This window comes from Megachile rotundata, chromosome 4, assembly GCF_050947335.1.
Source record: "Megachile rotundata isolate GNS110a chromosome 4, iyMegRotu1, whole genome shotgun sequence".
NCBI classification, from domain to species: domain Eukaryota; kingdom Metazoa; phylum Arthropoda; class Insecta; order Hymenoptera; family Megachilidae; genus Megachile; species Megachile rotundata.
The window spans coordinates 21,752,504-21,775,284 of record NC_134986.1 but is presented as its reverse complement, the minus strand read 5'-3'; the positions used below and the strand labels follow the sequence as shown (position 1 = coordinate 21,775,284).

Genomic DNA, 22,781 nt, shown 5'->3' with positions numbered 1-22,781 from the left:
ACGAGATACGGAAACAGCCGAAGTGGAAGCAGTGCGAAACATCACGTAGCCAGTGTTGCTAGGCGGTTTGTTAAGGAACGGTGGAAGGGAAAAATCGGAGGAGAGGAGGCTATCGGTATAAAACTCGCGTCATCGTCGCCGGCTAATCAGTTGTTCGAAGAAAAAGTGTAACGAAGTATGTTTTTGCTGGATGTAACGTTAGTCAAAGTGAAAGTACAATTATAATAAAAAGGATTATTTGTATTTGTGAAGTAACTGAACGAGATCATCGTAAAATTTATTATTATCAAATATAATAGGAAATAACCGTAGGGTATATTCGGAACGTCGAAGAAATAGTACGTGTACCGTGTTCTGTTTCAAGAAGGTCGTTGTAAAATTAATTGAGTCTCTCTCTTTCTCTCTCCCTGCGCGCGTGTGCGTGTGTGCGTGTACGTGCGTGTATATGTGTTGTGTGAAACATTTTTCGAACAATGGAAGTTTTACCGTGTCCTGTAAACGTGGATTTCAGCAATACAAGAGGTATGTTGTGTTTTCGTCATCTATTTAATTGTTTCAAATTTTTCTCATCTAAACGAATGATACGTTTCGTTTCTTTTCTGGCATCGCATTTCGTTTACGCTTTTTTAAAAGATTATCGATCATTGTACGTTAATAACAAGTAACAAAGCGATACTGTTTGTTTCGGAAGATCAGCTGATTTTTCACAGAATACGAACGATACTGTTTCGATGATTTTTGGTTAGGTATTACAAGTTCAGTTGGGTCTTGTAATTTGTTAGGAAATTGCACTTTCTGTATTTAGTTTGTTTCTTTTGTTATCGGTTGAAATACGTACGCGTAAAATGTGAAAAAATATGACAACTATATTTACCGAACTATCGCGAGCAACGAAAGAAGATACGGTCGTTCGAAAATTAAAACTTTTATAATCCGGTTAAATTATGCTCTTACAGAGATAATTTTTAGTTACTTAAATGTATCTACGCTCGGTAGCCGGTTAATCAGAGTTGACCGGTGTACGTGCGTATGTGCATGCATGTATTTTTATATGCTTATGTATCGCGTACATATGTCGCGCGTGCGTGCGTGCATCTCTTCGCGTACAGACCACTGATATACGTGTATACTCATAAATGTAAGCAGTCAGATATACCGGAGTACGCAAGTACGCGAATTAACTGAACAATTCGTTTCTCGTAAGAATAACGTATCGCGAATAAAAATATGCACGAGTGGTGCAGATAGTAAGAGGGAAGCGCGGATAGTGGTTAGGCGATTTCGATCATTCGTTCGTTGTTTCAGCTGAGACAGTGGCCGATGAATTCGATGGAGCTTGCCAGGCTTTAGCGAAGCGACTCGAAGTCGAATTGAGAAGAGCCAAACACGCTCAACTAACGTGCGGAGAAGTTTTGCTACCTGCCGACCTTTTACCTAGGATAGCTAAGGATGTTCTCAGTATGGCCGATAACGAACCATGCGGTCTTAGGTAAGTTATTTACGTATCTTACATTTTCGTACGTTTCGTTTGTCCTTGCTGTTTTCCGATGCAAAATGTAATTACACGTTGCTCGTTTGTTACAGAGGTTGTACACTATTTATCAGTTTCGAGACGGACAGCGTGTGTCGTAAATTGTCGAAAATACAGTGTGATCCTAACGCGGTGTCCACCTTCGAACTTTATCTGACGTTAAAACAAGATCATACAGCTTGGCATATTTTATTACCTCAATTCTTAAAGTAAGTACGAACGTATAATAATTATTTTGGTAATCATCGTAACTAATTTCTCTCGATGGACGAGTTGCTATTTATTTTCTAATCGATTTGTACCTCTTTTCAGAAACCTTAGGCGAGGAGGTACCATCATGATTAGTAGAGACTTCACTTTGGAAAAGAAGAAGTTGTATAGATCATATCAACAAACGCAATGAAGAGAAAACAATTTCAAGAGTCGTTCGACCATTTTGTTAGACGCGAATATTTTAATCTCGTTCAACTTGGTAAATCCGAAGATGGTTTTTCTCCGTACGCGTAAACCAGGCCAACTTTTCACGAGCGTATAGTTTATATCTATTTAGTCTGCGATTATTCAACGTGAAAGAGACAAATATGTATACGTAGACGGTAAGAAGAAGAGGAAGAAGAAGAAGAATAAGAATAAGGTAGAAGGGAGAGAACGCGAGAATAGAAAATGAACGATATTGCGTTCTGTCGATTTGTAATCGTTTGAAAAAGTTAGCGTGAATTGGCTGTGTTTTTAGCTAAAAATGCAATTCATTCGGTGAAATGAAAATGTGATAATAATAAAATAAAAAGAAATCGAAACACATTTCTTTACGCGATTCTTAGATTTTATACGCTTACTTATACAGTATAATAGAAGTAAGATCGGTATAACGCTATAACTTTACGTTGGAAAACAATATCGATTCGAATTATTCGCGATTATCTTAAACGAATACATATCCAGTTGGTAGACGAGAAGTTTGTCAAAGTATTTCCTTAGACAATCGCCGTACATTCTCGAAGGTGGTTTTAATAAATTGCTATCGGCAATTGACGAGCGCGGTGTGTACGATCGTGACAGTCGTGTAGATTTCTAAGATCGCGCGAAGAAATGTTTGCTCGTAAAGAAAGAAAATTGTATCTTCGTTCAACGAAGAAGAGAGGATGACTCGTTTACAAGACTCGTGTAATATATTTTTCGTGATAATCTAACGATATGCTAAAATTAAAGTCAAGTTTTGTTTATCAGCATTAGAAGTATAGATACGCTACAGTTTTTTATTTTAGACATACAAATAGATAATTCGATCACTCTTATCTAGTACTGTTTTATATATACATATATTACTGATATCGATTATCCATTGATAGATAGGTATTTTTAAAGTACTACGTTTCAATGTTTCGATACATTGTATTGTTAAGAAGAAATCTCACGATAGTTTAGACATCGATTGCCGATGATGTGATATTAATAGAAAAAATTGTGATTAACGTAATGCACGGATCATCGTGCAATACTACTAAAAGTTCGGCCATGCGCGTCAAGATTTTCTTACACCGACACCATTGGAAAATATCGTTTAACTTAAATTAACTGACATTTTGTTGCTGCATTATTTAAATGAATTATTGAAAATGAATTACCGAATATTTTCGATATTCTAGGAAACATAATTATGTTTTCTCCATAGAAGAAAAAGTTGCTTGAAATGACGGTATTCAAGAACAACTCGTGATATATATGTAATAAAATCGAAAATAATACGTAGCCGATGTGATGCGTGCGCGTGTATTTGTTTGTCTTTCTTTGTACGGCTATGTGTGCGTGAGTGCGTGGTTGCATGTGTGCATATGCGTACGCGTGCACGTGCGGGCATATAAATATAGATACAAATATAAATGGAATTTATAAGACTGATCAGTACTAAAATTTTCCAAATTGAATTTTCAAAGCAGAACAATTATTCGTCGATGAAGACTCGAAACGACAAATAAGAAAACTTGCAAAACTTGCGTTGCGTTTTGCGAATTAAAAGTTGTGGAATAGAATGTTCTTCCTGGTCTCTTTGAAAATAATAGGAAAATGGAGGGAAAGAAAGAAAGAAAGAAAGAAAACGATTAAAGGAAAAGGAAATGTGCGGTGGTCGTGTTATAACATAGAAATAAGATATAAGACAAATATTGTTACACGTATTTTGTACTTTTTTAACCCATTCGCATCAAATGACGGATGTACTGGCCATTTTCATGAACGAGCTGACGATATATCACAGTTTTACTCGTTATTCTAACAATAACGAGCAACGTATCGATAATTTCCATAAACGTACGCGGTTGCGTGTTTTTCATTCCGACTCGAATGAAATAAATATCAACGATAAACGTCGAAAAGTTGTAATTTATTGTAACAAATGACGATAGTAGTTACCGTGAAAAAGTTTTTAATATAAATTACGTATACGAGAAAGAAACGAACGTAACGTCTTATCGTAATTTCAGACACGTTATAACATTCGATTCGATAGAGATTCCAGGGCAAATGGACAAGCGTTAAGTTTCTTGACATTTCACAGTTTGGGCCTATTCGTGCGAGACTGATGCAGTTGCGAATGGGTTAAACGATTAGAAATAACGAAAAGACATTAGAAACATAACATATAGGGTATTTAATTACTTTTTCTTTTATACACGATATCATTGTTTAACATATTGCGCTTCTTCAGATCGCTTCTAAACTTTCACGACGAATGTTCTTCTGTATTTTTCATTAAATAGTCGCTTATCGTATTTTCATTCGCGTACATATTTGATTAGTTTGTTCGTTCGTTCGAGTTCGTGATAACGAAAGAATTATCGTGATAGTTTCGAACATCGATAAGTACCTTCTATCCATTATCAAAAATTTCCAATAGATTGTTTTCGTTTTTCTTCAGTGGATTACGATTTTCACAATTCATTTGTGATTTTATTGACAAAACAAAAAAAAAAAAAAACAAAAAAAAATATATCAACAAATCAAAATAAATAATGAGAGTTGTAATAAACATATTGTTTGTCGATCCTTTATCGAATAACCTTATAAACGAATCATCGTATTCTTTTCATAGTTCAAATTAAACGACCTTTTTTTGATTTGCAATGTTTGTCCCACTGCAATAAAATTATTCTTTTCTGTTTTATACTCCTTTTTTTTCGTTTCGCTTGTTTTTATTTTATTATATTCTAGTAAATTTTAAGGAAAAAACGTGTGGTCCGTGTTATTTTCGGTTTCGAAATCGACTATTATTATTCCAGCATGTACTATGCTTTGCAACTACGTTCTGATATTTGGATAAAATTAATTTTGTTTCGCATTTCGCACGATCGATTAAATCGTATACAATTACGTATAGATGCCGACGCCCCCGCTTACAGGTCGAATCGAAACGATTTACACTAAATAAACTATAATATGCAAACGAAAACTTAACTCTATCCAACGCAACGACATTAGTTAGTATGTATATCTCGAAATCATTAATAATAATTTTTATTTTCACGTCAGTTAGTGCCAACGAAATAAGTGATGTCCAAAAGAGATGATCTTCCGACGGAGGTTCACGAACTGTTTCTAAGAATCCAAGAATCGATCGGTGATGATTCCAATTCGATATCGACTTTATGAGATTTGTCGCGTTTCGAATGATCTAACCTTAAAAGTATCCACTAAACAAAATAGAATAAGTAAGACAGATAAATGACATTGTGTAGATTTGGGAACGGCTCTTAAAAATATAAAATTAATAGTAATACCTAACCTAATACATAATTTGCAAAGGTCGTGAAAGTTTACAACCAATATTCTTAAAGTTGTAGGACATTTTATATCGAGGAGGTTGCTTTTCTTACAAAGCAACGGCAAAATGCAATTTAATGTCTTCAGTTAGGTTAGGTGTATTATTAACCTCATTTTTAAGAAGACCCAGTGGAACAGATACGGGTTCGATAAGAAAATATGTAGACGCGAATCGAAACTACATATGATTTACAGCTGGTTTGAAATCGATGCTCACGTCAAATAGTTGCAACCAAGCGACGTTAAGACATTCTCTGGCGAATACGAACGATTTGTTTTTAAAATAATAGTTCCCAAGTACGTGCGCAGTAGCGACGTTGATAATTTGATCGCGAATATAAGCAACTTGATGTTCCACGAATTGTTTCCGTACAAACGTTTGCCATTTTGATCGTCGAATATCAAAGGGAATAAAGTAAGATATGGCTAAAATTTGATGTTTGTCCGAGGCTGTTGAATATTTCTTTGATTTTAAAACATCCACGTTTTCTTCTCCCATTCTTTCCTTTTCCGTTCTATGTAACGAATAAGTATTTATATGCAGCTTAATGATCGTTTTAAATATACGAACATCTAATATCGCTATTACGTTGTTTCAGGTAACTCGTTACAACTTCGTTGTAATGAATATTTTCTTGTTTTACACATTGATATTATTATTACTATTATTTATTTACTTATTGTCTCCAAATATTTTCATCTCTTTGTATAGAATGTACAATGACGCGCAATGAACAAAATTTGTTGGGGTACGGATTTCTCTTACGTTCGAAACACTATATATTTTGCATGACGTTGACATTTTTATAAATAAATATATCTCTATCGTAAACGTTTGAGGGTGACTCGAAAGAAAAATACTTACGCGCTCGCGTGTATACTAGAAACTAGAAAGATTAAAAATCACGAATGCGAGAACACGACTGTTACTTCTGCGTAAACGCACCTTCTATAACTATCCTGGAAATATAGTTGGAACTATTGCGAACGACTATTTCGATTCGTTAAAACAAATCGTACATAGTTGATTATTTTATTTTGTTTTTTTTTTTCCAAACTGTATTGTTCAACTCCTCTTCAAAGTCTACCGATTCCGCAATAATTCGTATTTACGTACATGCGTGTACCTTACGAAACTACCAAGAAACGCGAACGAGGGTAGCAAACGCAATTCGAGGCATATTTATAATCATTTTATACTACAGAAGATATGCAGTTGCCAAGTTTTGCAAAACCAATAAACGACGATGCAACGGCAACTGGATTAAAAATGAATATCGTCGCAATAACGTATGTTGTTATTCTCGTGTTATCACGGCGACAAAACGTTAATAACATCTTGATTCTTCCAATATCGCTTAAACGTACGATAAAAATAATACTGGTTCTTTACTTTTTTTTTTTCTTCCGTTCTTTGGTAGATTATCTCTTCTTCGTTGTTGATAATTTAACAATACATAGACGCATCTTCGCCGCCGCTTACGCTCCCCATTATCCAATAATTTCGTAGAATCGATTCAGTGATAAAAAAGAAAACTGTAGTCGTCGAATGCGAAGAAGGATGATCGATCGAAGAACGTTAACATGCATTTTAAGCTACTACTCCCGTTATTACACCTCCGGTCACGGGAAGACCAGTTTCTCCCATCAAAGCCAGATCTATCTCTCTCGCTGCTTGTCTGCCTTCCGTGATGGCCCAAACAACCAGCGACTGTCCACGACGACAATCTGTAGAAAAAACGTATATCATCGAGTTTCTTCGACTAATCGTACCGATATTATGTAATATCGGCACGGAGCAATAATCGAACAACGTTTTACCTCCAGCTGCATACGTTCGAGATAAACTTGTTTCGTATTTGCCGACCGGTGTTTTAAAGTTGCCTCTTTCGTCCAACGTCGTGTTCAATTCTTCAGCGATATATTTCTCGGGACCCAAGAAACCCATTGCGAGTAAAACCAAATCACATTTATATATCTGCACGGAAAGAAAAGAAAATAAGCGAAGCAAAACAAAATTTATTCGATTTACTATCGACTTAACTAACACGATTTTCGAAGGAATTTCATCGTCGCTATTACCTTTTCCGTCCCTGGAACTTCTTCCATTTTCCAACGACCATTTTCCATTGTCCATGACACCGTCACTGTTTTGATACCGCTTACATGGCCATTTCCATCGTCCAAGAATTCCTGTAAAACGAGTATTTGAAACGGGGAAGAAACGTATTTTGCGCGTACAAGACCAATTATCGCTTACCTTACTCAATGTACTGAATTGTCGCGGATCTCGTCCGAACTTGAGGAGTACTTCTTCATGGCCATAATCTACTTTGAATACACGAGGGAACTGAGGCCAAGGATTATCTTGTCCTCTCTTTTTTGGTGGTTCCGGTAAAATTTCAAAAGTAGTGATAGTTTTGGCACCCTGTAACGCGTACACCGATACGATTAAAATACTGGAGGGAAATTGAACTCTACGACCGTTTATGTCGAGTAGAAAAAATTACGTATATCGACAACAAGTACGAGTTTCTGGACATTCCGGACATTACTGAAATCTATTCGATTTCGAAGTATTTTTAAGTTTAGCGAATACAATATGTAAACTATACCTGTCGTAAAGACGTAGCTATGCAGTCGCAACCGGTGTCGCCACCACCTATTATAATGACATCTTTATCCTTAGCCATCAGACGCATATCCAACGGCGTATCGTTCCCCATTTGTTTCTTCTGCCAATGTTCCAGAAAACTTACAGCGAAATGAATACCCTCGAAATGTCGACCTGGTATTTGTAAATCTCTTGGCCATGTAGCACCGGTACAAAGTAACATTGCATCGTATTGTTCAGCCAATTCCTATAAACATGGAGTATAAGCATGGAGAATGGGTAAAGATTCGAAAGAGAGAGAAAGAGAGAGAAAGAGAGAGGTAAAAAAAACTAATGAAGAAATGAAGGTACAAATAATCGACCGAGCTCGAATATTATCTGACCTTAGCAGAAATATCTTTTCCAACGTTGATGCTGGTTTTAAAGGTGATTCCTTCCGCGGCTAAAAGGGAAACTCTCCTTTGAACGACTTGCTTCGATAGTTTCATAGTAGGTATGCCATACTGCAATAAGCCTCCTATACGATCGTTTCTTTCGTAAACGGTTACCAGATGGCCTGCTTTATTTAATTGATGAGCCGCGGCTAGTCCTGCAGGACCAGAACCGATTACGGCAATTCGTCGACCGGTTCTTGTTGTAGGTGGATGCGGCACTATCCAGCCTTCTTCGAACGCGTGATCGATTATCGCGCATTCGATGTTTTTTATCGTAACCGGTGGTTCCGATATACCCAGCACGCAGGCACCTTCGCACGGCGCAGGGCAAACTCTTCCAGTGAATTCTAAATGGATTTTTATTCAATTTGTTAACTTACTATCAGATTAAATGAAAAACGGGCATACCATTATTATCATCGAGGTTCTTAAGTAAAGGATTTTCCTCTGGCTTAATTAATATAAATGGATCGTGCCAAATTCATGTTGTTATATAGCATCAGTATTAATTAATATTACTGTTGAACTTTTGTTACCACGATCGTTGCGTGTAGTAGTATGACTGTTTTTCGTACGTGTGAGTGAACGTGTGTCGGTTGCTCTAGCAGCGGTGAGTTTCTATTATTGTTATTACATCTATACCCTTCGGACTAACTACAATTTGATTGCACGAACCTGGAAAATTATTTGTTTGTAACAACTGATTCAAAGCTTCTTTCCAATTCGATTGAAAAATTAAATCGTTCCATTTCGGTATAATATTTCCTAAAGGACAACCGTGACTACTTTGGCAAAATGGTACACCACATTCCATGCATCTGGCTGCTTGTACGCGTAGTCCTTTTCGAACTCGTTGAAAGTTATAAATTTCATCCCAGTCGGTAAGACGGTTTTCAACCGGCCGATAAACCGCCACTTCTCTTTTGTATTTCAAAAATCCTCTATAACAATTTATAAAGAAACGTATTTAACAAAGTTGACTTTAGCCTTCTTTTCTTTTCAAATTAATAATAGAACGAACTTTTACAGCAAGAAACGTAAATATACCTGATCTTATCGAGTTTACGCTGTTCCATATCAACGTCCGCGACTACTTCCTCGATATCTTTCACTCGAACATTCGAATCAGTTTCCGAGTTTCCGTTTACTGTTTCTTGTATTTGTTTTGCCTGTTCGAGTTGTTGCAGTGCTCGTTGATATTCGTACGGAAATACCTTCGACAATATCAAAATGTTAAGTACTTGGAGTAGAGTTAGAATTAGAATTAATCGCGAACTACCGCTAATCAGTACCTTAACGAACCGCGTAGTTGGTTCAGGCCACAGTTGTAACAGACTTTCAGCGATAAGAGAGCCGGTCTTTTCAACGAATTCTTCTAGAAGTTGTTTCACGAATGCTATATCTTCCGGTTTGTTCAGAGGCAGCAACTCCACCATTTCAGGGTTGCATTTACTGTAGACAGGAGATCGACGGGTTAAGAGGAGAATACATGGATACAAGTACGTAGTAGATGCGCGTATAGAGTAAATGTGTGACCAACAGGCGAAAAATGAATAAAAAGCGAATGAACAATGATTAACGCAGCGAATAATAAATAGTTAAAAGGCCGACGTTGTGCGTACCTTTTGAAAGATCCATCCACATCGAAGACATAAGCTATACCACCGGACATACCAGCAGCGAAATTTCTTCCGGTCAGTCCCAAAATGACCGCGCAACCACCGGTCATATATTCGCATCCATGATCTCCGACGCCCTCCACTACAACAGTTGCTCCACTGTTACGAACGCTGAATCTTTCGGCAGCTATCCCTCGAAAATAGGCTTTACCGGACGTTGCACCATAAAGGCAAACGTTACCAACGATAACGTTATATTCGGACTTAAAAGTGGAATCTTTTGGTGGATATATCACGATCTCTCCACCACAGAGTCCCTGAAAATCGTGGATAGGAAGATGTTTGGTTCGAAGGGAAGAAAAGTAGTACGACGATTAAAAATGAGTAAGATGCATACCTTCCCAACGTAATCGTTGGCATCTCCTTCGAGAGTAACGTGAATCCCTTTGGTCATGAAAGCGCAGAAACTCTGACCTGCGGAACCTTTCATCCTAATATTTATACTACCCTCTGGTAAACCAGCTTCACCGAACAATCTACGATCAAAATGTCAATTGAAAATTATTTTCAAAAGAGAGAGAGAGAGAGAGAGAGAGAGAGAGAGAGAGAGAGAGAGAGAGATTTTTACTTTGACACATGGTAGCTCAAGGTCGATGCGAACGCTCTACATTCATTGTTAATATTCAATTCCATCGTAACGCTATCCTTTTTTCGATCCAACACATCCCTGGCCAATTCGATCGCGCGGTTGTCCAGTCTGTTCTCCAACTGAAAGTCTTGCTTGATCGATCCACCCTTGATATTTATTCCTGGCCGAAGTTCCAACGCGCTTCGCAAAATGTTATCGAGTTTCAACGTCTTTGCTTTCTCGATCGAGATATCTTGGCGGACTTTTAAGAAATCTGTACGACCGATTAAATGTTGAAACTCGCGCACTCCTAATCTAGCCATGTACGAACGTACCTAAATCGTAAACGTACGTTGATCGTTAATTTGTTAATCGGGAAACGTTGTATTTGTCCGAGCGAATCCCCCGATTTACCTACCTCTTCTGCCAACGCGAAGAAAAAGTTGATAACGTGTTCCGGTTTTCCTTCGAATTTTTTTCGAAGCACCGGATCTTGGGTTGCTATGCCCACTGGACAAGTGTTTAAGTGACATTTTCTCATCATCGTACAACCCATAGAAATTAACGGTGCAGTACTGAAACCAAATTCATCGGCACCTAAAAGAGCCGCTACTACCACGTCGTATCCAGTGCGCATTTGACCGTCCGCTTGAACGACAACGCGCGATCGAAGATTATTCAAAGTTAAAACTTGATGAGTTTCCGCGACTCCCAATTCCCAAGGTAATCCAGCGGATTTTATTCCTGTCCAACTGCTAGCGCCGGTTCCACCGTCGTGACCGGATATTACGATGTGTTCCGCTTTCCCCTGTTGAATTTTTTTTCATCGATGATACACATAGCCACTGATCGTTCGTCGAAATAACGAACAATCATAGGGCGATAGTAGGTGATTCTCAGAGATCTAATTTGGTGGATATCGAAGAAGATACCTTGGCCACGCCTGCTGCGACTACGCCTACCCCCACTTCCGACACGAGCTTCACAGAAATACGTGCATTGGGATTCGCGCATTTTAAATCATAAATTAACTCGGCGAGATCTTCGATCGAATAAATGTCGTGATGCGGCGGCGGAGAAATTAGTCCCACACCAGGTACCGAGTGTCTGGTTGCAGCGATTTCAGCAGTAACCTGTTGCAATTGTTCAGCTACTGTTCAAATACGGTCGAAATCCTCGAAATCGTTAAAATTGTTCTCGACTTATGAAAACTGTACGTTCTTACCTTGTAACCAGGCAATTCACCTCCTTCTCCCGGTTTCGCTCCTTGTGCCATTTTTATTTGAAGATCGTCGGCGTTCGCTAGATAGCTCGAAGTTACACCGAAACGACCGCTCGCGACTTGTTTGATGGCGGATCTTTTGTTAAACGTTGGATCTTGATCGAGATACCTGTACAGCGACGAACGTTTTAATTCGCGTTTTATACGACGCGCGCGCTCCTAACTTTACCTGTCGGCGTTTTCACCGCCTTCTCCGGTATTCGATTTTCCACCGATCCGATTCATCGCGATTGCCAGACTGGTATGAGCCTCTATCGAGATGCTTCCAAAACTCATAGCACCGGTCGCGAATCGTTTCACTATTTCAGAGGCAGGTTCAACTTCTTCTATGGGTATCGAATTTTCGGATTTTTCGATCAGTTCTATCTGACCCCGCAACGTACAAGCTTTTATCATCTCCATCGTGGTTTTTCGATACTTCTCGTAAGCATTCCAATTCTTAGTACTTACGTAATCCTGAGGGAAAGCGAAAGGAAAATGAAAAGAATAAGTAAAATCGAAGGAAATTAGGTTGGGTAAAAGAATATCGTTGGAAACGACTGTACCTGTAAGTTAGCGATACTATCGGGATCGTTCACGTGTTTCTCTCCGCCGGATCTCCAATGATAAATTCCTGGATTGCGAATGACCAGCATATCTATAGGTTTGTTCCAATAAGTGATTTGATGCCTTTCGAATGCTTCTTTCGCCAAAATATCGAAAGTAACTCCACCGATGCGAGACTGCGTTCCCTGGATAAACACCGCAAAGCATCCGATTTAACGAGCAAGAAAAGCTCGGTGCGAGACGAGATCGTGCGAGACTTCGGTACATCATCGAAAAGGTTGAATCACGAAAAATCAAAATCATTAATTGGATCCAATTTTTAATCACGCGTACTTTTCGTTCGGCCGATAGCCGAGTATACGGTGATATATCGTCGATATACGTACCTTGAAACATTTCTCGATTACATCGTCGGATAGGCCGACCGCTTCAAAGATTTGCGCTCCTTTATACGACTGTAACGTGGAGATACCCATTTTCGCCATTACTTTAGCTATACCCCTCTCCATTGCTTCTGCGTAGTTCTGCGACACGTTCAAGATACCAGTTTACTTTCCGCCGCTTAGCTTCGCTTTACCGTGCTTTCTTTTATAAGAGCGTCTAACACGCTTACCGCGCATAAAACGTTATCGGTCAACGAGGAATCGAGTACGCCATCCGCTCGAAGATTCCTTGCCATTTCAAAGACCAGGTACGGACAAACGGCGTCTGCTCCGTAACCAAGTAACAGACAAACGTGATGTACTTCTCTAGCTTCGGCTGTTTCCAGGATAAGACCAACTTTCATACGTTGTCGTTCTTCGATCAAATAATGGTGCACCGCGCCCAGCACAAGGAGACTACTCACTGGTACCCTAATAAATATAATAAATAATAATAATAATAATAATAATAATAAAGAGCCGCTTAGCGCCGTACACCCGCGTCGAAAATCAAGCATATCGTTATTCACCTGTCTGGTCCAGCTCGTCGATCGGACAGAATCAGAAACTGGTAACCTTCTTTGGCAGCTTCGTCGGCTTCTCGACTGACACGGTTCAACGTGTCCGTTAATCCGGATGGGCCATCTTGGACAGGGTAAGTCGCGTCGATCACTTTACTCTTCCAACCACGATATCTCGTGCGTTTAATTATTTCAAGATCGTCCAGTGATAATATCGGTTGCGGTAAAAATAATCGGTGCACTTGAAGCTCGTTGGGTTCCAAAATGTTACTCTCGGGTCCGATGGGACATAACATCGACATGACAATTTTTTCTCTGAAAGGATCTATCGGAGGATTGGTCACCTAAGGAACATCATTGCACGAATATAAAAGATACATCAGATATCGATACATCGGATATTCTCGTCCGAGAAAATCGAACCAACCTGGGCAAACAGTTGCTTGAAGTAATCGTAGATTAGCGGTTGAAATTGCGAAAGACAGGCGAGTGGCGCGTCGTTACCCATCGAACCCAATGCTTCTTTTCTACGTAATTAATGATTTTTTTAGTTTTATCTTTATCCTCGAGTAGAGAATTTCTATAGAGCGTAAAATACGTACTTGGACTGCATCATCGGTAACAGCAGCAAATTGATCGTTTCCAGCGTATAACCGTAAAGCGATAGCCTCTTGTCCCCTCCCCAAACTCGATTTACGGCGGATATAGGATTTTCCTCGTTATCCGCTTTAGTTTGCTCACCGACTAAACCATTTTTAACAGGAACCACCTTTGTTTTAGTGGAATCTCTGTCAGCGGCCCGTAACTCTTCCATCGTGATCTACATGCAAGGACTACGTTTATTCGAATAGAAAACGATCCTTCAGTCGTGATGATTCCGTTGCTTACTATCGTTAATCGTGTTCAGTCAGTGAACAATAAGCAACGACCAGTCGATCGGAATAATCGGACTAAAGTTACTAGATCGGCGTTGATCGATCGATGCGTAATCGAAAGCCGCCATTCGCGGAACAATGCAATGAAATGATAGAAAAAACTCACCATCTGCGTATGCGATACGCAGCGTATGATGACGTCGCGTACGAATGTTTGAAAACAGAAATAAATGCATATTTTTAATCAATCATGTGGATTAACTTGGAGGAAAGAAGCGATTATAAGCGTTCAAAATAATCTTTCTGCGTTTACCGTTAATTCACTCGGCAATGCAATCAATTAAAATTAAGAAAAAATTTCGTTAAAAATTTAACGAAAGAAGTTTACCTGATCTTTCAGCCATTTCGAATGAGGTCTGCTTCTAGCTATTTGCAACTTGAGTTCCACGTCCTCTATGATCCTCTTTTCGCGCGTATCGACCAGTAGCATTCTTCCTGGCTTCAAACGACTCTGTAAATAACACGAAATTCGTCTAATTAAAGGGGAAGAAGAGAAGCAACCGTCGGACGCTCGAGTTACGGTAGCACCGAACGATCATCTTGCACGGTACAATTACGCGGATTCGACTTGTTCGTTAGGCAACATATCGTGTCGGGTAAACGAATTCTAAAATGATGGAAAAAATAAATCCGAAATGAGCGTTTCCCAGAAATTTTCAACGGATGATCGCTCGACTGCAAAGCACAAAATAACGCGACTTGGTTGCTTTCGAATAAAAACATTAGGAAAAAACGAATTATAAATACGATGTACGCGCGCATACGTACATACAGACACACGCACACGTACACAACACACGCGCACATATCTATTCTGCATCTAAAATCCATTCTGTAATACAGACTTATAGACGAACGAAGACGAGGAACTAAACGGGAAGGATAAACGATCCAGTTAAGAATGCGGGAAAATCGAGGGCCGATATATGTAGGATTTACGTATTTTCCTTTTTACCTTGATTAGCGAAAAATAAGAAAGAAGTGCATATTTAAAAAAAGAAGCGCTTTACGCTGTGCGAAAGCATCTGAACGGCAGTCATTGTATGTATGATAAATAAATCGACCTGACAAACTTCTACAAACAACTGGCCTGGCCGATCATGTGTTCGTTTCCTCGTTTACCTTCAGGACTACATTTCCGGGCGGAGTGTCATAGACGCCCACTTCGGACGCCATCACCATCATGTTATCCTTAGTGACGTAGAAGCGCGACGGGCGCAGGCCATTTCTGCCAAACAAAAATTCAAAAGTCTTTTGTATTACCACCACAGTGTCGCGCATTAACATCGACGGCGACTAACTTTGCTTCATTTTTACATATACTCTCTCTCTCTCTCTCTCTCTCTCTCTCTCTCGCTAAAAAAATATTCTACAATCTTGTTCCTTTTTTTCATTTACGGCCTAAAAAATTCTCTTCCCGTTATTTTATCCTGCAGTCATTAGTTACTTCCACGGCTACTCGTGTACGAGCCTTGAAGGGAAGCAAGTTCCTAGTCTTCCCTTTTTTAATATATGTAAATAAATCCTTCGGAGACATCTTTCAATTTCTCCCAAAGGTTTTGACCTTGTCTTCATAACGGATCTAATAATCGTTATCTAGCTTCTCTTCAAAGCCTCGATCATCCACGTTTATCGTTTTTTATCGTAGTAATTTTACTCTAGGTTTAGACACAGAAACGTGTATTCGTATAGTTTATTCGTATAGCTTAGCCGAAATTACCTATCACAACGGAACTATAGCATGGGTTATCACGTTAGCGGTTCTACTTCTCCAGCTTCTCTGTGCCGATCGGCTAAATCATATTAACTTTCCATAATTTAGTTTCATTATATATTTTAAACGATGGGAAGAAACGAGGAGAATCGTTTGAAAGCGTAAAGCGGAAAGAGTAAACGGTAGTCCGTACCTGTCTAAAATAGCACCAACGTAACGTCCATCCGTGAAAGTCAAAAGGGCGGGACCATCCCAAGGTTCCATAGCGCAAGCAGCCCAATGATAAAAGTCGCGTTTCTCGGTTGCCATCGTCGTATCGTTTTGCCACGCTTCCGGTACCATTGTCATTACCGCCTAAATACGTTTAGATTAATCGAATCGGATGGAATCGAGTCGAAACGAGTCTAATTATCGTTCGAAGAAGGAAGATACGTACCTCTGGTAAGGAGCGTTGTCCCACCATCACCAGAAATTCCAAAACGCAATCAACTGCTCCCGAATCGGAGAGATTCGGTTCTACCACGGGATACAGCTGTTTCAGTTGCTCGCCATAAAGCTTGCTGCTCATCACTCCTTCTCGGGCTTTCATCAGATTAACGTTTCCTCTCAAAGTGTTGATTTCGCCATTGTGCGCCAACAATCTATAATGGATGATTTTAGTCGCATAAGCCACGAGATGGCTTATGTCTGATTTAGGAGAAACGAGGAGAATCGGTCTTACCGAAGAGGATGCGCCCTTTCCCAGCTGGGAAACGTGTTGGTGGAAAATCTTGTGTGAACCAACGCCAAATAGGTCTCGAATTTTGGCGACTGGAAAAATAAATGAGTAGTATTAGCGTTCGTTCGATCGGCAGATGATACGGTTTAGAAGATTCGGTTACCTTCAGATCTAGGAAGTACAACCACAGCTGATCCGCTGTTAGCTGACCTTTGTACACCACGACTCGGACGGAAAGCGAACATATGTAGTATCTTATCCCTAACTGCGGTATGGAATGAGACGATCTTTTCCTTAAAACGAACACCTGTAATCGAACAAGAGGATCAGTCGCAACCGTTTGCCGCGTGTCGAATGTAAAGATACATGTTACTGGTATAGCTCGTTCGTACGAAAGATTCGAATCACCGAACAACGTTTACCTGCCGTTCGAGATCAGCGTCATCTTGGTCGCCGGTAACGAACACTTGACGCATGTAAGGCTCGCATTTTCGTGCCACTTGTCCAATTTTCGTGTTATCCGTTGGAACGTCTCGCCAACAGATTACCTACGATAGCAAACGAAATACGATTAATCGCGATAGGATATTTTCCTACGACACCAACTAGCGACACCAGACGAAGTAGACGAAATCTTACCCTCAAATTGCATTCTTTGGCTAATTTTTCGAACGCATCCTCAACTTGTTCGTGCGTATTTTTGTCGAGGAACAGAATACCGGTAGCGTAACGTCCAAATTCTGGTAATTCGACGTTTTGCCGTGCACTGAAAAATAAATTGACGCAAAGTTTATATTTAAGTTAATTGACGAAAAATTGATATTTAATATTTATTCTCGTTAACGACGGCAAACAGAAAATTATTCGCGAGCGAATGTTCGATTCGATTAACCGTACAAAAACGGAAATAGACTTTCAGACATTTCGAACATGTCCGGGAAATGATTTTAGCAAGATCGTTGGAATTTGGACGGTCAGCAGTAATCGCAAACTCTATTTCGCGAGAAACTGCGATTTATCGTCGCCGATGTCGCGTAGCGACTTGTACGGGGCAATGAAAAAAAGGAGAGAAGAAAAAGCGAGGAAGATACGGGTTGTTAAGGGATTATTACGAACGAACGAGAAAGAAATCCGAAAAGATAGATTTTTGGTTAATCACGACCGTGGCCATGTAACGGTTGTTATCGCTCGCTAATAAATAACAGAACCGATAATAAAGTAAACACACGATATTTCTATGCGCTGCTCGGTAGATTAGCGAATAACGCGCGCGATGCCGATAACCTAGAAATTACGTCGTCGACCCGCACGAGTTATGAAATTGAACGCGTTATCGGATGCATAGTTACTGGTGTATACGTCAGAGAATGACGAACCAATGGAAGAAGCATGATCATCGCGCTTATCTCTTACCGCAATTCGTCGGCGTAATACTCGTGAGGAATGGCGCAAAGAGCACCGGCTCCGTCACCGGTGTCGTTGTCGCAAGCACAGGCACCACGATGGTTCATGCGCGCCGAAAGAATTTCCGCGTCCCTAACGATCTGTAAACAATACGTATCTGTATCTTTTTTATCTTATTCATATTCTATATTACCATCTACTAGAGCGGGATATCATCTACTAGGGCGGGAGGTTATTTCGTCGATTCGATCAAATTTTTGGCGAAGGAAGAATCCTGGTGAAATACGCCTGGTGGTCCGAAGTCCGACGACACTGTCCGTTCGTTCGGCAAAAAATTGCCGATAGAACGGTAATCGTCAGCGAGCGAGAAGGATAGAGGAGAATAGAGGAGAATAGAGGAGAATAGAGAAAGAAAAAGGGAGGAAAATATCCTAATGAGATTTACCTTATGAGATTTTTTTCCATCTATGGCAACGATGAAACCAACACCGCAGGCTTCCTTTTCGAGAGCAGGATCGTAAAGAGCCTGTTTCGGAGGTAGAGACCAATTTTCAACGTCGTACATGGTTTCTCTCTGAAAAATTTTCACGGATCATTAGTTCGCGAGGTTATCGTTGAGGATAAAATAGAAATAAAAAACCGTGCGAAAATAGTGGCACGACTAATCAATCGGCAATGTGTCTCGCTTCGGTTACAAAAGGAATCTTATCTTTCACGGACGCGATCGTGGAAAACATACACGCACGTAACACGCGCATACTACGCGTTCCGACGGTCGAACGCATTTAGGAGCGCGCCATCGATTTATTATGTAAAGAGGCGCGAGCGAGCGCGCGCGCACACACACTTGTTTCCGTTTCCATTCGGTCGTTTAATGCACTATACGTGCATTCTCGTAATCAAGAACGCGAAAGATAATTCGTGTAAGAGCAAGTAAAACGAATAAAACGAGTAAAACGATTAAAAAGAAGGAAATTTCTTTCGAAGAGATCCTCCTTCGTCCTCGTATATTTTCAATGTCCTGAATCTACGTTCGAGTATACGAATAGAAGATAACGTTACAAAGGCTAAAAACGTCTTAATGTCGTTCCTCGTTTTTTCCACGCGCTATATCTTCGTTCGACCTTTCGATCGCTACTCGTTATTCTTCAAACAGCGTACACACGACCGTCAACTTGAAATACGATCTGGTAAATTATCGGTATCACCGATCATACTTGGGTCACCTCTAGCGCGGTTGAGGTTCGAAGGCGAGATGCACGCTTCGCGCGCTCTTCCATCGAACGCGTAATGCGCCGTGGCGGTAACTAGACTCCGATATTGCGCGTATCGCGTCTAATCGACGATAAATGTTTTCCGTCCCGTCGTTCTCGTATAACGAAGCTCGCGTATGCGTACTCGTCATTCTTCTGGCTTTTAACAAAAAATCCAAACAGATAAATTGTAAAAGAAGAAAAATAAAAGGACTCGCGTAACAACGATCGACACCGCGCGATGCGCGTTTATATTTATGTTCTCGCTCTCTTCCTTTCGTTTTTGTGCTTGAAACCTGCCCCCGCTGTGTAAAGCGTGCCTTGAAACAAGCATAACCTCGAAAGAAAGGAAAAGAGAAACGAAAGTAAAAGAAGTTACACCGATCGAAAACTATTCGACGATGATTCGTCGTAAAAAATGTATAACCGACGAGAGAACGCTCGAAAAAAAAAATAGCGGTTACTGCATTACGTAACATACGGTTACACGATTTGTCGTAAAAGAAATCGAATTGTTCGAATAAAAAGCACCGATCGAGTAGATATTCTATTAGAAAGGAAAATGCGAAACGGACTAAAACGGACGAAAACATACTTCTCTCGATACATACTAAGTTCAACGTTTCGTCGACTAAAATAGAATGTAGAAAAATATCATTTTTCCGAAATTTCTATAGAAAACAGTGAAATATAGAAACGTCGGAGTTCGAACGTGAAACAACCTTGCTAATTTCGTTAAGAATGTTATTGACGGATTTGTTTTGCGAAGCACCGTGTAAGATTTATGCGTTTCATGACATCGCTATCATGGTTCAGAGTGTCGCGTAGTACGCGACTACCATCCGTTAATGATAGGACGGTGCGCTTTGTTTTCGGTTAACTACAATTCGCTAATGTCCTTTCTTTAATCTCTTTTTTTAATAAAATATAATATTTCCCTTTTCCGCCTTCTTTGACCTTCCGTATCATTTTTAACGATTCGATCGCGTTTCAACGATTGCCGCGTATGACTTTTGTTTTTTCAGCGAACGCATTAACCGCTGAATAAATAAGCACGTTGCACGACGCGCTTCGAAATTCGATACGATTTATTAGCGCCTTAAAAATATATGAATACATGTTGCCTACCGACTACTTAGGTAGATATGACACAGAACTATCTTTTTCTTTCGAAATCGACGAAAATTCGCTTTAAAAATGGCAATAGTCGTCGTCGTTGTTCGATCTCGAATCTCTGTTATTTAAAAGCGAGAGGAAAAATATATGAGACGGCGCAAAAACAGGTTGGTTCCGCGACATAACCGCGATCGATCAGCGTATTTTTCGTTTACTTGGCAATTTACTCGGCAATTCGGTCAAAGAAATACACGTTTTCGAGCGAGATAGTTTTGGCCAGCAACGATATTTGGCTTTGTGCCAGTACATCGATGGAACCTACGAAACTCTTAGTTTCCCTTAAAATACGCGATCATCTTGAGAACGCGATTCAAGAGTATCCTTTCGATTTTTCTTTTCGGTCTGTACAGAGTCGAAGATAACTCCATTAAGAAAAGATAAACCCATTTCTGTTATCCTTTTTTTTTTTTCATTCGAAGGTACACCTGTACTGTACATATACTTTGTATATTTTCATCGGGCGAATCTTTCTACGCTTTAAACACGGTACAATCTTAACAAGCAATTATCTCGAGTCTGTTACAAAATCGTGATTTTAAAAATAATGATAACGTGCAGTGGAAACTCCCGTTTATCGCTAAGAATGCACGAGGAGAGGGGAGTTCATTAGTATGTATGATAGTACGCAGCTTAATCGAGTACAGTTTTATCGGTTAGATATTATCTAAACGCGTCGATTCAATTCTCCTCCGCGTTTCATTTCCCGTTTACTTCGTTCACTCTGATCGAATAAAATTATTAGGCCATTTTTCGAGTTTTCTCCAAAGCGATCGATCATTGTCGTTCCTTAATAAATCTCTTTTATCGCGCGTTTCGATTCCGTGCATTTGCCACTGTATCGAATTCATAATCAACATGCTTTTCCTACTTCCGACGGAAACGAACTTCCAATTAGCCTCTATAAAAAGAACTAACAACGAAGGGCAAAACCTTGAAAATTGCTAAAATTAATACGAAACGAACTAGCGGGATCAGATACAGTTTATGTCGAAACTAACAACGTACCCGCATGGCCGAATTAAACGCGGCTTTTTTCGCTAACGATAAGGTATTCCAATCGATTTCACGCCACTGTTATTTTTTCGTTTGCCCTATATATCACAAAGTTCGACTTTACGCGCCTATCGCGAAATCGAATTTACGCGTTTGCTCCTGTAATTACGAACTACGGCGGTACAAAAGTATATACATGCGTACACATATAGTAAGTGTATAAGTGTCCGTTTAGGATCGAATAGTTTATTTTTACCGTTAATTCGTTTGCTCGCGCTAAACGAACATTCTTGGACCTAACCCAACTGATTTTTAACTGGATAATTTTCTCGTGGCTGTCCACGATTTTTCTTCGATAGAACCGAACCGGTCAAACTTTCTTTCGACTCACAGCCTATCTAACCGGGTGAAACGAGAGTTCGAGTAAAACGTATGTAATCGGAACTAGAAAAACATTTACCTGTCGAGTCGAGTCGAGTCGAGCCGAGTCGTGTCGTGTCGTCTCGTGTCGTGTCGTGTCAACGATCGATAGCACGGCCGCTTAATTCGTGCTCCGGTTATTCCACCAAATTCTAACTCGTGTCTATAGTTTCCTTGTTCGACGTTCTCGTTCTTTCCTTTTCGTTCACGACTCTTTTTTTCCTCTTTCGCTTTCCTTTAATTGCTTTTTACAACGCAACACGTATATTGTATCATGTATCACACACGCGAGAGCGACTCGGACAACTTTCTGGCCGGCGTACAATTACCGTGAAAACAAATATTTCATTGGCTCTCGCGGAACGATCGAAAATCATGAAACGCGACCAAAATTGCTAAATTATTTTCAGCGATCCGCAATCGCGGTTATCATAGACTCGAATAAAACTCGAACGAAATGTGCAATCACTGGTCGACCAATCGCTTCGACTGCCACGATCTGTCTGAATGTAGTTCGTGATGCTCGACTGCTCGACTGCTCGACCGTTCGACCATATCTTACCAGTTAAAAGAGTCAATTTTTCCTTCCAACCGATGCGCCGACACGACGATGCGACACGACGATGTCGCCTCTCTCGGCAAATTTCCAGTCAATGTCAGTTAAATCGTAACACGTGTTTGCGCTCTTTACCGAACGCTTCCTAACAGCGCAGGAAGTCGATACGTGTAAACCTTGTTTCATTGGCCGACACGAC

The 22,781-nt window shown here is 40.0% G+C and overlaps 3 protein-coding genes across 9 annotated transcripts; 1 reads left to right on the top strand and 2 right to left on the bottom strand.

Annotated features, from left to right (window-relative positions):
* Nucleotides 1-49: 49 nt before the first annotated feature.
* LOC100877264 (protein charybde) lies at nt 50-6,927 on the top strand. Its single transcript, XM_003708144.3, has 4 exons — nt 50-522; nt 1,306-1,489; nt 1,585-1,740; nt 1,844-6,927. Exons 1-4 carry the CDS (start codon nt 474-476, stop codon nt 1,932-1,934), a joined length of 480 nt encoding a protein of 159 aa, XP_003708192.1. The 5' UTR covers nt 50-473; the 3' UTR covers nt 1,935-6,927.
* LOC143264303 (uncharacterized) lies at nt 4,164-5,846 on the bottom strand. The gene is made up of 2 exons (XM_076530946.1): nt 5,565-5,846; nt 4,164-5,217 (listed from the first exon to the last, which is right to left on the bottom strand). The coding sequence occupies exons 1-2, from the start codon at nt 5,844-5,846 to the stop codon at nt 5,110-5,112; spliced, it is 390 nt and encodes a 129-aa protein (XP_076387061.1). The 3' UTR covers nt 4,164-5,109.
* On the bottom strand, nt 5,999-22,738 carry LOC100882019 (uncharacterized). 7 transcript variants are annotated; one of them, XM_076530847.1, is made up of 33 exons: nt 22,589-22,738; nt 18,630-18,758; nt 18,194-18,324; nt 17,420-17,546; nt 17,203-17,328; nt 16,944-17,087; nt 16,784-16,872; nt 16,499-16,703; nt 16,256-16,416; nt 15,471-15,576; nt 14,677-14,799; nt 14,016-14,233; nt 13,841-13,940; nt 13,423-13,757; nt 13,084-13,324; nt 12,857-12,994; nt 12,470-12,655; nt 12,094-12,380; nt 11,868-12,033; nt 11,575-11,775; nt 11,061-11,450; nt 10,643-10,977; nt 10,412-10,550; nt 10,018-10,331; nt 9,688-9,847; nt 9,443-9,609; nt 9,071-9,336; nt 8,345-8,742; nt 7,963-8,208; nt 7,608-7,775; nt 7,430-7,540; nt 7,169-7,325; nt 5,999-7,075 (listed from the first exon to the last, which is right to left on the bottom strand). In XM_076530847.1, the coding sequence occupies exons 2-33, from the start codon at nt 18,747-18,749 to the stop codon at nt 6,939-6,941; spliced, it is 6,192 nt and encodes a 2,063-aa protein (XP_076386962.1). In that variant the 5' UTR covers nt 18,750-18,758; nt 22,589-22,738; the 3' UTR covers nt 5,999-6,938. The 7 variants fall into 7 exon arrangements, with proteins under 7 accessions (XP_076386962.1, XP_076386961.1, XP_076386960.1 ...); XM_076530846.1 differs by lacking the exon at nt 22,589-22,738 and adding an exon at nt 22,067-22,572; XM_076530845.1 differs by lacking the exon at nt 22,589-22,738 and adding an exon at nt 21,619-21,639.
* Between the last annotated feature and the right edge of the window lie 43 nt (nt 22,739-22,781).

Bases quoted from the DNA above. Each gene is read 5' to 3' on its own strand.
- LOC100877264 (XM_003708144.3), top strand. From the start codon at position 474: ATGGAAGTTTTACCGTGTCCTGTAAACGTGGATTTCAGCAATACAAGA. The intron at 523-1,305 runs GTATGTTGTGTT...TCGTTGTTTCAG, and splicing joins GGATTTCAGCAATACAAGAG to CTGAGACAGTGGCCGATGAA. The intron at 1,490-1,584 runs GTAAGTTATTTA...CGTTTGTTACAG, and splicing joins AACGAACCATGCGGTCTTAG to AGGTTGTACACTATTTATCA.
- LOC143264303 (XM_076530946.1), bottom strand. From the start codon at position 5,846: ATGGGAGAAGAAAACGTGGATGTTTTAAAATCAAAGAAATATTCAACA. The intron at 5,218-5,564 runs GTGAGCATCGAT...TATTTTGTTTAG, and splicing joins CTTGGTTGCAACTATTTGAC to TGGATACTTTTAAGGTTAGA.
- LOC100882019 (XM_003708103.3), bottom strand. From the start codon at position 19,464: ATGGAAGAGCGCGCGAAGCGTGCATCTCGCCTTCGAACCTCAACCGCG. The intron at 18,325-18,629 runs GTAAATCTCATT...TATTGTTTACAG, and splicing joins ATGGAAAAAAATCTCATAAG to ATCGTTAGGGACGCGGAAAT. The intron at 10,551-10,642 runs GTAAAAATCTCT...TTTTGATCGTAG, and splicing joins TTGAGCTACCATGTGTCAAA to ATTGTTCGGTGAAGCTGGTT.